This window comes from Drosophila erecta, unplaced genomic scaffold (genome assembly GCF_003286155.1).
Source record: "Drosophila erecta strain 14021-0224.00,06,07 unplaced genomic scaffold, DereRS2 tig00000055-arrow-pilon, whole genome shotgun sequence".
NCBI classification, from domain to species: Eukaryota; Metazoa; Arthropoda; class Insecta; order Diptera; family Drosophilidae; genus Drosophila; species Drosophila erecta.
The window spans coordinates 16,985,298-17,000,107 of NW_020825200.1; the positions used below are offsets into that span (position 1 = coordinate 16,985,298).

Below are 14,810 nucleotides of genomic sequence, written 5' to 3' on the forward strand. Positions count from 1 at the left end.
ATAATTAAGGAAAGATGTTTTACAATTTTACTATGATATGTTGGCATTATACCCTTCTGTAGAGTAATTTGAATTTCTATATATAAGCTATATCTATAGATTCCATTAACGCTAAGTAAATCAAACCACTTTCGCTTTTAGTCGGGAAGCAATCAAATCTACTTGATAAATTACAAGGCATTTGAATATCAGTAGCGCTCATCAGGAATAGAATATATGAACAAAAAAATTAAATTGTTTATAAATAGGGTACAGTTTTGGGGTGGACGTGCGTAACTTCAAAAATTTAACAACACTATTCCTTTCATTTAACACTCAATTTAAGCTTTTGACAAGCAAAATCTTCAGTCACTATACACACACACCTTATTCCGTTTCAAGCAAGCATTATTTATATTTTCAAATACGATACTTGATGTGAAGAACTCCCTCTGAGCACCAGAATCACTCCAGGTTCGTGAAATATTCCAGAGGACTACAAATGGCTCGCCTGGTCTTTACGGAGAAGGATCACAATGCCTACGATCCGAAAAAGTACAAGGTAGCTACCCACCGCGCTCCACAAAGTGGCCCAAATCTCTAACCTTCATGTTCATCCAAAGGTGGTGCACAAGAACCACTGGCGACAGGTGAGCCTTCTGCTGCAGCCTTCGAACAAGAAGTGGTGGGAGGATCCCGATGTCATTGTTGCGTGAGTAGAGACCATTGAGTGCCGAACCACCAGCTCAGTGGGTGGTGTGGTGCTTTTCGTGCTGTTTATAGCCACACTGAGGGAAATACTTGAAGTTTTAGTTGGTTATTTGAATTAAATCAAATTAATAGGATTCAGTTTCAAGAGAAATGGTTTTTTGGAGTACCATCAAATTGCTTGCTGCGTGAGATATATCGGAAACAGCAAGTAGCAGTGCTCAGTTAAGCAATTGAATTAGTGACGAATGTCAATTGCCAAAAGTTGGCCCTTTTTTGCTAAGTTAAGCAATTTAATTAGTGACGAAAGTTAAGAGAAATATGTATGCCAAAAGTTGGCCTTTTTTTGCTAAGTTAAGCAATTAAATTAGGGACGAATGTTAAGAGAAATATATATGTACATATACAATTGCCGAAAGTTGGCCCTTTTTTGCGGTGCACTCAACTTGGCCGATTGTTGGTTCGGTGACTCTGACACCGATTGGCGCCAATGCAGTGCGCTGCCACTCAATTAAGATTCTTTGCCACAGCCGCAGCCATAATATTTTATTGCATCCATCAAATTGTCAGACTTACACATAAAGTATGGCCCCGCCACACCCAGAAATATTTCCATGGCAATTAAGTGTGCGATGGGGAAATACTCGCACTCAATTGCATCACATCGTCTGATAAGATTATTTATCACGGCGACCCATCCTGCTCCTCGAAACTTGTCCAAAAATCTTCCCCGGCTTGAGTGGGTGGTGCTAATTTCCGGACAACGCTCAGTCACGCGATGCTAACGAAGCCTTTGATAGATGCCTCAACTTCTCGAATGCAAATGAACACCCAGGTGAGAAGGGGAGCAAGTGCAGCCATCAGCTGTCGGCGAAACTTTGGCAAGTAATTGGGGAACAGGAGTGATGGAAACGGGAAATTGGCTTGGTTATTCTCACTGGGTCGTCGGAAAACTCAAGTTTCGCGGGTTGCCTTGCCTTTTGGGGCGGCGAAGTCAGGCATTGTCTGGCCCCAAGGTTAAGATACTTCCAGATACGGGGAAAATTGAAACTGGGCGTGCAATGTCCTTAGAAAACTTTACAAGCTAAGCGTTTTGAGGATGTTCTAGGAATAAGAGCCATACTAATATTCTATGTTCTATTATGCACTTGTAAAGAAATTGAATATTTAAAATTTAAAACTAACTAAGTTGGGGCTCTTATGTGATCCTTGTAAAAGTACTTATTCGTTGAAGTTCTGTGCTGTAGATACATTTTTGGAATATCCCGTGAAAATGCTATTTTATTAGGGAATCCAGTAAAACCCCTCTATGTGGCGGAGGTACCCTTAGTAATAGGGCTAATGTGAAAAGAATGTGTGGTAGGGCAACCCCTCGCTCCATCAGCACTGGCTTCACTCGCCTTTTGTCCGGGCTGCGTACCCACAATGATGCGAGGTGCCAGGCCCACCGGGGGCCCAAAACAATCGCGAACGGAGTAATGAAAAAGGCGTTTGGGAGGGGCGGGGAAATACCATATAATACACCGATGCAATGCCGACACTTTGCGTGTTCAATAAAAAGGAAAGCGGCAGGCGGAAAACGGTGTCAGTGCGAGGACAACGAAGAAGGAAAGTACTTAAGCGGCGCGTCACTCAATCAGAATGATATTATTTTTAATGGCGCAAAATGGATACAATAAACAGCGAGTACGAGCGCGTGGCTGCCACGCAACGTGGCTGCCACGCCGACGGTGGTGGTGATCCCACCCAGAATCAGAAACAGAATCAGTATCAGAATCGCAGGCAGAACCAGCAGCAGAAACGTGTGCGACGGTAGCCATATAAAGTTCGGTCGTCGCAGGATGAGGACGAAGTTTTAAACGGAATCGGAAACTTAATTACAATTTGGGCCTAAACAAACTGTTCCGCATATGTCACTCAGAACCATGAAGGCTGATGCCGCCGGGATCGGAGTGGTGGGCGCGGGCGGAACTGTTGCACTATCCGATTCCCGGGAGTGGGCACCCCCGCCGCCGGGCAACCGATGTGCCACGGTGACTATGCTCCTGGCCCAGCGGATTGCACGCAACGCTTGCTGGTCAGTCGACGAGGAGCCCTCGTACGGTGCGAACAAGATGAACGTCTGGCAAACGCTGGAGTACCTTTCGGGGCTGAGTCTGCGAAAGAAGTACAACTACGAGGGCTTCTCGGACACCCAGAATGTGATCAGAACCCTCACGCCTTCCTGGCGGCGGGATAGTTTCGCCGAGAAGGCCAAGGCCGAGGAGCTGGCCGGCGGAGCTGCCGCCTCGGCGGCCAAGTACACGGATGAACGCTCCTCGAGTGCTCCCATCATTGCCATCCAGGATCCGGGCATAAGCACCAGCTTCCAGAGCAGCGATAACGTCGCCTTGGCCGTCCGTTCCAGGGCGAAAAGTCCATCTGGTCTGCGCAGGAAACACCGCAGCCGGAACCGGAAGCGCAATGCTCCGCATCTGGATCCCGAGTACGCTCTCTCGCCGGAGGATCTGCAGGACCTGGTCAAGTGCAAGTAAGAATAGACCAATCACGGGGTCGCAATCATTGTGTCTACTCCATTATATATTATTTTTTTGGTGGCTTACTTGAAAATTCAATTAGCCTCTATCATAAAAGATAGATGATATTTTAAAAAAGCACTTAGAAATGCTGAGTTCATTTTTTTAAGTGTAACCATCGTAAAAGCTTTTCGCAAAGCTCAGCAGGAACAAAAACCCACGTGCGCTATAACAAGACGATATCCAAAACTCAAACCATTGACCAAAATTTAAATGAATTTGCATTGCAACTTGCCTTTAAATAATACATATAACAAAATTAAAAACAATCCCATTCTAGCCCATATTTTCTGTGTCCCCACAAGAGTAAGTGGAAAACAGCGTGTGGCATTGGGAGTACATAAACATAGATTATGTTGCGACCTTCGGCGCGAGAATACTCGTAATGCCACCAAGGAAACTAGCTATAATGGAAAACAAAACTAACAGCAATTGAAAATGACGGCAGCGGGAAAGTGCATTTTTATTCCACCGAAGGTTACAAATTTAAGATTCTCAGATTCCCAACCTGATTTCTTGGGGCACGAATCGCGCTGCCGGAAGACGTTGCAATTAAAGTTGGCGGAGCAGGTGAAAGAGTGGGCCGTTGTAGAAGTGGGCGGACCGGAAATCAAATGACTTGCCGACGGCTTGCAAATGTGAAAGGCACTAGTGCTGCCATTGCTAACATTTTTGGCACATATATTCCAACTCAAACTATTATATTCCTGCTTTTAAAATTGAATTTTCTTTTATAGAACTAGAATCTTTGAAATCGTAATCATATCTTTTAATACTAATGAAGTAAAGCGAGAACTCAGCTAATTCTGCGTATAGTAGATCTAGTTCAGAACTCCTGAAATTGTAGGTACATGTCATATGCGTGATTTCTCTAATAGAGGCATCACTAGCTAACACATAATCCCAGGACCAATGGCATCACACAGGCAATGCCAAAGTCGAAATTTCGAACGTATTGGCCACCAAGAAGTGAAACCACCCAACCACCAAGCCACCGGTGACTCCAACTCGATACAAAGTGTTTGCTCAATTTCCGCGCTAGGAGTCGATTAGAGGAAATTATTGTATGTCTCGTTGGCATGAAACGCGGTCATAAAGCGAAATTGTTATCTGGTTTCACGGTAATGTGAGACCGCCAACCAGCTCCTCATCCACTGCCCCCTGGAACCCAGCTTTCGAGAAGTAGTTCGCCCTTCCCTGCGGAAAACTTTTACTCAGTGGTTCCGTGCTCAGACAAAGGGACACGGAAAACGAGATCTAACGGTTAAATAAACACCCACTGTTTTTGGCCAGAAGCAAAGGGCTAAGGGAAATCCGAGAGTGAAATGGCTAGAACGAAACTGGCTTTTCAGTTCCCACGACACCTCAGAGTGGAAACCTTCAAAAGTATTTCAATACTTTGGCGCTCAGTGTCTGTTCAATCGAGTTATATATTTGGGAGGGTAAATAGTAAAAAGCACAAATTTAAGTCTTTTGGAGGTATCATCACCAATAGTTGCCTTCCGATTTGTCTGACTTTACTTGCTTGTGTCAGAAGTCGAAGGTTTTCAACGCGCCTTTTGCTTGTAAAATGTTGTAAAATATTTAAAAACTTGGAAACTCTACTATCATATACCCTGTACTCTCCAACCACGATAAGCCCTTCAATGCGTAGAAATCCGAGATCGTAGAAAGCATTCAGACTGGCATGCAAATATGGCTAAATTAAGTCTGCCACTGCTCGTGATCAGTAGTAAATATATTTTATAGGGTGTGAAAAGTAATCTTCACTGGACTGTTGGAGCGCCTATACCCTGAAGCCTATATGCAAGCATTCCAATTTGACGGACTGACTTTGACCAGGACCTTAAGCTGTTGAAGCCGAACTGTCGGGGCTTTCAAATCCTGAGCACTGCGCATTGGAAACTTGTTGACACACTACGCTGTCAAAATATTGGCATTGGTGTCGTGTCTTTACGCCTAGCATTAAATGCTTTAACATGCGATGTGTAGGCCAGACAGGACTCGCATACCGATTCGGAATCGGAACCGGAATCGGAATCGGGGCTCTATTGCCAACGCCTGGGAATCGTGAGACGCTGGGGAGCAAAGGTAAAAAGTGGGTGGGCGCATTTTCTTCCACGTGCCACTCGACGCCACACACACGTGTGTGTCAACTACAAAGCCCGAGGAGCGGCAGCCCAGGGAATCGAGTCCTGCGAAAAGGGCGCCACATTCGCCGGTTGACTTTGTCGAGTTCGGGTGAAAGTTCCGCAGGTTGTGTTCCCGCTCGAATTGGTGCGAAAATGAGGGAATGAAGTGAGCACCTTCTGCTTTCCTCACCTGCTATGGCTGCAAGACCCTTGAAAGGGAAGAGGACAAAAAAATCCGTGCCAATGATGCGGATCAATATAGAGGAGGAGTTCCTCATCGACTTTGTGCAATGCACTCTGGAGCCGGAGGAGAGGTAAAAGCCAGAATTCAAACAATATTTGGGTTAGCTTTTATAGGTTTCTTGAAAGATTATAATTGAAAGATTATACAAAATGAAAATCTTATAATTATGTTATCCAACGGTTTTATTATGGGTCAATCGGAATCACATTTCAATAACAACCAGCAGCACCCCTGCTGCATATTTATTTCCCCAGCTACGTGCTGCAATTATCAATTTTAATGGCCAAGTGGCAGAAGACATAAATGTCAACGCTTCGGTAAATTTATGCACGTCCCTGTCGTTAATTAGCATTGCACCCTTGCAGGAGCTGAAGTCCTGTTTCCGCCCAACTTTCCGCTCCTTCGGTTGGCTTTTATGGCTCCTCTTCAATAGCCTATGACAGGGAACGGCAAGGAAAGGGTGTAAACTAATATGGTTCCTTGCTTCGCTGCGAACTGCCGCTAATTAAGTCATAAATGTAATCAATGGGACTTTTCCTCTCCGACACATTACGCCCATAGGAAGAAAGGAGTAATAGGGCTCTGAAAGAAGCGGCTTTTATGGTTGGTAGCTAAAAGCGAGTACAAAATAAATGCACCACAGGCAGTCCGAAGTAAGGATTATCAATTTGAAACATTTTAGCAGGCACAATTAAAAATGTATGGAGATCGAATGGCAAAAATCGGCAGCTGAAAAAGTTGACACCATTATGAAGCACGCAGTTTGGCCATAAAGCCTTGTCCCACCAATAAAGTCGGCATATATAGCCACCCAATAAATCATATTCATTGCGAGCACTTACGGAATAAAAGAACAAACAAAGGCGCTTACAAAAGGAAATACACAATTTTTAATGCGTTATTGAGCCGACTGTGCCGCAAATGGCAATCGGATATGCGTTAACCCACTCGGCGCCCACGCACCCCCCAGCACTCCGGCAAAAATGGGTTAATGCCAGGGGAATCCCACGTGGGTGAGCCGTAAATCATGGCCCACCCGAACTATCGTGACAGCAGCGGATGCGACCGTTGCAAATGTCACGGGAGTTGCACTCGGAAAGTTTCGCGGAAGTTGCAATAAAAAGATGTGAGCTATCACAGGAACTATTACAAGCGAAGGGGTTTCCTTGTTTACGGCGAGCGGGTCATAAATTGAGGCTTGCAACTCGGGATTCTCTAGGGCACAGACATGACAGACTGTTTTCTTACCGCAACCCTCGGCCGTCGGGGCGTATACGTAATTTATGCATGTAGCATGAGCATGTGACATGAGCCGGGTTATTGATACGACGACAACACCCATTGATGTCCTGAAATTTCATTATCAATGTCAATGCCAACTGGGGTAGGATTTTACTTTCCTCACCTGCTTGTGATTGAAAATTGATTGAATTGAACTTTGATGACTTTGAACTATTGCCCGTTACGATTTTCGTGGCAACATCAAAGACGACATTGTAAGCGTTAAAAATGTGTTAGCCTGCTCGAATTGAACGGTTTTTTATTGGGTGCAATCTGGGCTTCGATCCAAGGTACCCCCAAAATAACAATCCCTATAAGGGAACCCATCTAATTGTCAACTAAACGAGCACCATTAACTAGGACTGCCTAATCCCATGATGAATTTCGAAACCCACACGGCAATGTTTGCTGGATGAGTGCACAAGTCTCATGACCTGCCCGCATTAAGTTGCTTTATAGCATGTAGAAATAAAATACCTATTTACCATATAGAACCGCAAAGAGAATAAAAGAAAGAAAGAAGCACCATGTGAGCCATTGCTAAAAAGCCTAGCGAAAGTCTAACCGTCTGACGAGACGAGACAGTCTTCCCCCGCTTGGCACGCCGTTCATCCATGAATCCGAGAATCCGATGGGTTCTCCCCGATGGGTTCTCCCCGATACGGTCCCACCCTGCCCTGCATGTCTACCATTACGCCAAGAAATTCGGGGTGCTGGTTGTTGTTAGTCCTGCTGACTGGTGTGCATATCACGTGAAGAATATAGGAGCAAGTTGGGAGGACAGTGGGTCAGTTAGTTAAACCTTTGCCTAAATATGCTTCGCACAGCAGGTTTGCAACAGGATATTGTTTATGCTTTCTAGCAATATTTAGAAGTCTCCATTTAACTGAGCATATGTAAATTAAGATCGCATCGCTTCTGGTTCTTAGGACTCTTAAATTTCGTGAAAGCCATCTTTGGCTTGGCCCATTGTGTTGGGAACGGAGAAGTTGGAGCACGACTTCTTGTCCTTGTGTTGTCGGTTTCGGGTGTTTGGCAACCAAAATAATACACGGCGGCAGTTGGCAAACGCAGCGAGTGAAAAGCGCTATAGTAACAGGCCGAGAAAGCGGCCCGACCTCATTCGTTACCAACAGTTACAAGCGCTAAAACGCCTTCAGCGGACGATGTGGGATTTTCCCACCCAGGTGTGGGTAAGTGGGGGGGTGAAGGCTGAGCCCGTAATTAAGCGCAGAATTTACTGGCATACATTTGGGAGAGCCATTAACATTGACTTGTCTGCCATTTGTTCTTTTCATTATGATTGCGCACTTTTTCTTCGCATATCGCGGCCTGAATTTTCCGCTCACCTTGCTGTAACTTAACTTTCCCGTTCCAGTTTCAATCTGCCGCGCATTAGCGCCCGCCTGGAGCGTCTGATGGGCACCAATGTGGTCAAGCTGACGGACCGCAGCTACATGAAGGAGCTCCGGCAGCGGATCGACGAGGATTACCGCAAACAGCTGCTGTCCCGCATTCGCGCCCGGGAGGTAAGAATGGATACTTCTTTGGGGGCTCTAATCCGGGCACCCCAATTAGCCCCTGAGAATCCAAACACAAATGTGACCAATTTGCGTGGCTGGTAATTTAATTTTCATGAAGTTTAGAAAGGGGCAAATATGAGGCGTGGGTCCTAAACAAATTTGTCGCCAGGGAGCGTCACGTAGAGCACTTATTTCCGAGGGTGAGACCGGGTTGTATTCGCTTTTTGATAGGATAGCCCAGTCGATATCTCAAATATTTCCCAAATTTGTAAACTTTTCAATAAATCAGCCTAATTTTACGCCATTTTTGTATCTACTTAAATGGAAAGTGAAGATTATACAAAGTTTTATAGGAAATACTAAAATAACTACTGCATCTCGGCACATCTGTGGTGTATGTAGCACTTTTCTGGGTTTTTGGTGGCTCTTCTATGTTTTGTCTAGTTTTTCAAGACCTCCGGTATCTTAAAGTCCAGGGCTATGTTCCTTACACCAGTGACTTGCTTACCCTTTTCAAGTTTCCCTTTTCACGGGAGCGCGGCGAAAGTGTCCCGAAGTTTTTCAATGACGCCGACACACCGCCTACTTATTCTGTTTTCCAAGGGGCCAGGCCGAAGCACAAACAATTGAATCCAATGAGCCTCCGACATGAAAATGGCAAATCCAAGCCGTCAAAGTAATAAAAATTGGACCAGAAGACGAGTGGAAGGCACGGGGAGAGATGGCAAAAGTTGCCTTTTATGTCGGTGGGACATGCGAGTCTCCAAAACTATGAAGTACAAAGTGCTTCACTGCGGATACGAATACTTAGAGATCTGTCTGTCCGACTTGTCCTTAAATGCAATTGCAGTTGACTGAAGTTTGAAATGATACCGAGCCTATGAAGTAAAATTTCTTGACGCTTCCGATTGCATTTCATTCATCATTGCCGCGCAATGCACCAAAAAGGCAACAAAGAACAAGGCAAGGTGTCGGGAAGTGTTGATGTGGCTAAGAAATTGATATTTTGGGAACACCACAAACTTTGCCTTAGCCCGAAAATGTGTAAGCCACGAAGCGGCTTATTACCACATACACTTTGCCGCACTTGGCTTTATATCAACCACACTGACCGCTAATAAAGTTCAAACAGCGGCTTGTTCTGCCATCAAACGTATTATTGGATAGGAAAACTAACTGGCTTTATTACACTTTTTCTTTAACAAATTTAATGCTATTAGATACTTTTTACTCTACGTTTAATGCGCTAAGAACTGGCTTAGAAGTGCATTAATGTATCTTCACTTCAAGAGGTACTATATTTATTAATTTGATTTTATTGGCAGTTAAAAGAGGTGGAGCGCGAACGCATGCTGATTATCGAGGGCAAGTCGGACGTAATACCAGACGAACTGGCCGACGATCCCATATTCATGGTCAACAAAGATGCCAACATGGAGATCCAAAAGGAGCGCTCCAAGGTGAGCCTGATTCCCGATCAGATTTCATTTCAGTTTTAACCCCTTTTGCACCAAACAGCTGAAGACCGCTCGGGAGAAGAATGCGGAGCGCTTGAAGCTCCAGGGCGTGAAATGGGAGCGGGAACGGCTGCAACACGCCGCCAAGGAAGCCGAGCTCTTGGCCAAGAAACGCGAGCGGCAGCGCCAGCAGAAATTGTTGGTGGAGCAGTACAGGGCGGAGGATGCGGAAAGGGGAATGGATCTGCTGCGGTAAGTAACTTAAACTCCGCCGCCATTAAATGCCGGCAAAATTAAAAATGAATAACAATACATTATTCCTCGCTGACGCTCGGCGCCTTCTGGGGAAGCTTTTTATCCCCAGCGAGTTGGGGCAACACAAAAAAGAGGGCTAAGATGCATGTATTGTAAAAAGATGAACCCACTGGAACCCACTGGCTTAAACGGCCTTCGGTGGGAGTGGGAAGACGTGGGTGTCGACGGAGAAATTCCAGCAAATCATAGACTGGGGTTAAATGCTCTAAGTTCCACGAAAAGTTTGTTGTTACCAGTTGGTAAAGTTTTATGAGTCGACTACAAAGCGTACCATAATAGTTTATAAATTCATTAGCTGAATTTTATCAGTTGTAGCTGCACAAATGTGCCAGAAATAACACTTCACAACTATGTGGTATCAATAGCTCCTTGACAAAGCTATCAAAATTGGCCGCTCTCGTTCAGGTGTCTATTCAAATCTGTATTTTCTTCAATAACCACTGTGCCTTAGAAAGCGTATCTCCAAATGATGATGAAACCGTTTCGTTGCCAGGGCGCAATCTTAAACCCGGTTGCTTACTTCGCCATTAATATGCATGAGTTGAATGTTTAGTGAGTTCGCTTCAGAACGGGGGCTAATGAAAGGAAAACTTCCCCACTTTTCATCACAGCATCGAAAACGAAGACTGGCGGGAGTGCGAAAAGAGCCTGAAGGAGTTCCTCGAACAGGAGCGTGCCAAAATGAAGGAGCGCTCGCTGCGCATATCCCAGCCCTACTCATCGGATCCCCAGGACATACAGAACATAGTGAGGGCCAGGTAGGGATTATGAAATATGCTACTCCGCTGACATTACCAAATGGGTTGCCTCGAATTAGGCAAAAGTTCCGGGAGACCGAGCTGCGTATTCGCAACCAGCTGGAGGACAAGCTGAAGGATGTGAAGCTGGCGGTCACCACTCAACAACTAACCGAACTTATCGAGGATGCCCATCGATCCAGTGGGGAGGTGATCGCGCAGGAACTTTCGGTAGAGGACGATGACTTCCAGGGCGGCGAGGTGCACTCCAAGTACCTGGACGACGTCACCGACGTCTCCGAGGAGACGGTCATCAGCGAGGATGCCATCAGCCTGACCCTGGCCAAGCAGCAGTACGCCGAGGAGCTGGAGGCCGAGATGGAGGACGAGTTCAATCGGGGCTTGCTCATCTCAAAGCAGCAGTACGACCAGCTGCGCTTCGAGGATGAGAAGATCGTGGCGCTCAGAAATGCCAAGGTGGGTCCATCAATCATACTCAATCTAGATTCATTTATACGTGTATTTGTATACCAAATTGCTTCCTCCAGGACATCCGCGAGCTGTATCAACTGGCCGAGGAGATCATCATGGGCCAGATCTTCGTGGAGACAGCGGAGGAGGGCGAGGAGGCGGTGGCGGAGGAGCAGGACCTTGAGATCAGCTCGGACCACGAGGCCCAGGAGCCAGCCAAGGCCTGAGCAGCAATAGAGTGAATCCATTTTCATGTTCGGTGGGCAGCGGCTGGCCGTTTATCCTGCACACCAGTTTTCGCGAGTTCTCAATATTTGGCAAAATATTTGGTTTCCCCCCATGGGAGTCCAGATATTTCACCAAATTGTGCATGCATCAGTTTGGCTGGGATACCACTGTTTGTTAAACGTCCGCGGAGGAAGCGGATTCGAAAAACGTCAGCCAAACTGCCACTGTCACTCAATCTCGGCGTTTAGGTTGATAACTTGATAACTGTCTATGGGGTTTAATTAAAGCTGTAACGAGGTGATAGTGCCCGCATGACAACAACAATAAAGCGGCCGAAAAATCCAAAAGCAAACGCGTGAGTCAACTAACTACACATTTCACTCGCCAACACCCGACAAGTATGCTACAAATATTTGCCCAGCGATACGGATGTGCGTACCGCAAAGATATGCGGGCTTAATTGTGTTCCGAAAATCGAATCCTTAAAAAATATATTACGGAAAACGAATTTGTCAATTGATAAGGTCCGCTGAGTTATCACACATACAAACATACTACAACCATATGTGTAATGATTTTTGATTTAAATTTTTTAGTTTACACTAAATTAAGCTTACTTTTTCTACAATTAATGTACATGTGTTTCACCAAATAAATGTTTTAAAATAAATAAAAAATATTTCTTTCTCAGCCTAACTCCAATAACTATATTTATTAACAGTTTCAGTTTCTGCTTCCCAGAAAACCATCCACAAGCTTCCGAGTAATTAGCCGCGCTAATTTGTTTATCATTTTGTTTGGCACGTCGACACATGGCGAGATTGCATGTGCCAAACCAGAAGGGCGTGACGCATTTGGATGAGTCGGTGTCCAATTGGGTGGGCGGACTTTGAGGCGATGCAACTTAAGTCGCACAACCCGCTTGCCACAAAGAGCGGCAAGTATGAAGAGTAAGTGGCGGAGAGTGAAAGAAAGCCGACTATAAATAGCAGGTCCTGGCCAAAAATATGCCTTTTGCCTGACATGGGGAAGCCCCCACCCAGCGCCACTTGCTCCTGCCCCCGAGCACTTAAACTTTTCAGCGGGCTATTATTGGTTTTCTCAGGCTAAGTGTCATCTTCTGTTGCCCCAGGCGATTTTCAAGAAAACCCTATATATGCTTATTTTCCTGGCCCGCCTTTTAGGCCAAAACAACACGCACATACACACTCAAAACAATAACGAAAACATCGAGGGATCGTTTGATTGTCCTCCATTACTCACGGCCATTTCACATTAAAGTGTCTTCTTTTTCCAGGCCTGGCTGGGGATGTCCAAACCCCTCGATTCCAGCTCTGGGATTGCAGTGTTCCTGCGGATTTGCAGCTCTAAAAATGTATTATTTTGTTAGTTTAATGCATTTAATGAGAACCAAGAGGAGGTCACATTTCATCGACTTGAAACCCCTCTGAACTAAATGCAATATGTCACATCCTTCTTTCCAGTAAATATCATATAAACAAAGCTATCATCACCTGTCTATAAATATAATCGTCGCCTAAGACATGACAATACCATTTTGCAATGAAAACGGAATACGCAATTACACTTGGTCGATTCGTGGAATTTTCAAATACATTTCCGAACCACCGGCCTGCAGGGATTTCCGCATGCATGGCAGGACCTTTGAGGAACTGGGACCTTGCACAGCACGGCGAGATTCCGAGAAGCGAGTGATTCAACAAAGGCACCTTCGCCCAACCTCCCTCCCCCCGCAAACTATTTATCACCTTGCCCCGTGACGTCCTTTCGCGACTTGTTGCCTACTTAGCGGCGCATATCCTGGTGCTGCTGAATAATTGCCAGTGACATTATTCATTCGCGAATATCGCCGAGCAGGCGCTAAACTTTTAAATGCCCCGAAAATATTTCATTGATAAAAACCGCGGCGTTTCCACTTCCAAGGAGAAGGAGGAGTTGCCAGGGAAAGCTTGTCGAAGCTTTTACGCACTTTTTTGGCGCCTTCAATCGGCTCGTGGAAATCGACGTGCTCGTCATCGCTCGCCGATGGCGAATCGGGTTTAACTTCGGACGCGGCCTTATAAAAGGAGGCGGCTCCGCGAGTCGACCACGCAGTGTTCAACAAGTAGTAGGTGCAACAGTTGACAGTGTTGCGATTCTGATTCCGATTCTGATTCAGCAGCGCAAACGGTTTCCAGGAATATATTTTAAAGTGAGTGTTGACGGTGTGTTTCGAATATCAGTTTCGCAGAACTCTTTAAAATGCTTCCTTAAAAATATTGTGGCCTGTGTTTAATTTGAGCCTGCCGATTGTATAAAAAGGATATACAAGGATATATGCACGTGACGTGAAATCTTAGTAATGCCGTCGCTTTCGTCACCAATTACAATGTCGTCAATGGAACTCGAAAAACGCGCCTGAAAAATACATAACAATTAGTGGGTTTACTTAAATAATGTCCTGAACATATATTAAATATGCCAGAGAAGGACACAACAACACAACTATTGTATTTCAAACAAAACTATTGCATTCGTTCATAAAACCGAAAATGCTCAAAGGAACGAAAATCAAGGGATTTATGATAGCTAAAAATGAATTTACTACCTTTTAATTGCTACATTATATTATTTTGAACTGTACCTGAAGATTTTTAAACCAACTTCTATCGACAAAAAATCTTGATAAAAAAAGCTTAACATTTTGAATGTCTCGTTTAAAAATAGTAGAATTATTTTGTTGTTTTTAGTTCCACTAAGGTTTTTCACAAGAAAAAAAAGCAGTACGAAAAATTCATTTTTTTAACTTTCCCCACACATTTTGTCATTATTTCATACCAATTTTAAAAATGACGTTCGTAATTTCGCTTTTAAACATATAACATGACACTTGAACTAGACAGTTCAATTTAGCAATTAATTGCAACTGGTGAGCTTAACATTTTTGGGAAAATTGGTTTTAAGCTTGTTCAGGACAGCAATCCATAAATACTTTATCAATGTCAATAACTCAAGGAATTCCCACCAATGCCAAGCACAAATGTCAAGCGTAAATAAACCAACAAAAATCAAGGAGAAACAAATAGAAAAAGCATCAATATTTGTTGTCCCCGACCTCGTTCTCTATATCAAACCCCTTAAGTTCCACGTGCGAAAATT

At 44.7% G+C, this 14,810-nt stretch overlaps 1 protein-coding gene across 3 annotated transcripts; it reads left to right on the top strand.

Annotated features, from left to right (window-relative positions):
• The first annotated feature begins 295 nt into the window (after positions 1–295).
• Positions 296–12,002, top strand: LOC6541493 (intersectin-2). 3 transcript variants are annotated; one of them, XM_001970153.3, is made up of 8 exons: positions 296–541; positions 603–691; positions 8,299–8,449; positions 9,769–9,903; positions 9,962–10,152; positions 10,827–10,973; positions 11,033–11,429; positions 11,501–12,002. In XM_001970153.3, the coding sequence occupies exons 1-8, from the start codon at positions 482–484 to the stop codon at positions 11,648–11,650; spliced, it is 1,320 nt and encodes a 439-aa protein (XP_001970189.1). In that variant the 5' UTR covers positions 296–481; the 3' UTR covers positions 11,651–12,002. The 3 variants fall into 3 exon arrangements, with proteins under 3 accessions (XP_001970189.1, XP_026835028.1, XP_026835029.1); XM_026979227.1 differs by lacking the exons at positions 296–541; positions 603–691 and adding an exon at positions 2,513–3,217; XM_026979228.1 differs by lacking the exons at positions 296–541; positions 603–691 and adding an exon at positions 8,042–8,113.
• The last annotated feature ends 2,808 nt before the right edge of the window (positions 12,003–14,810 follow it).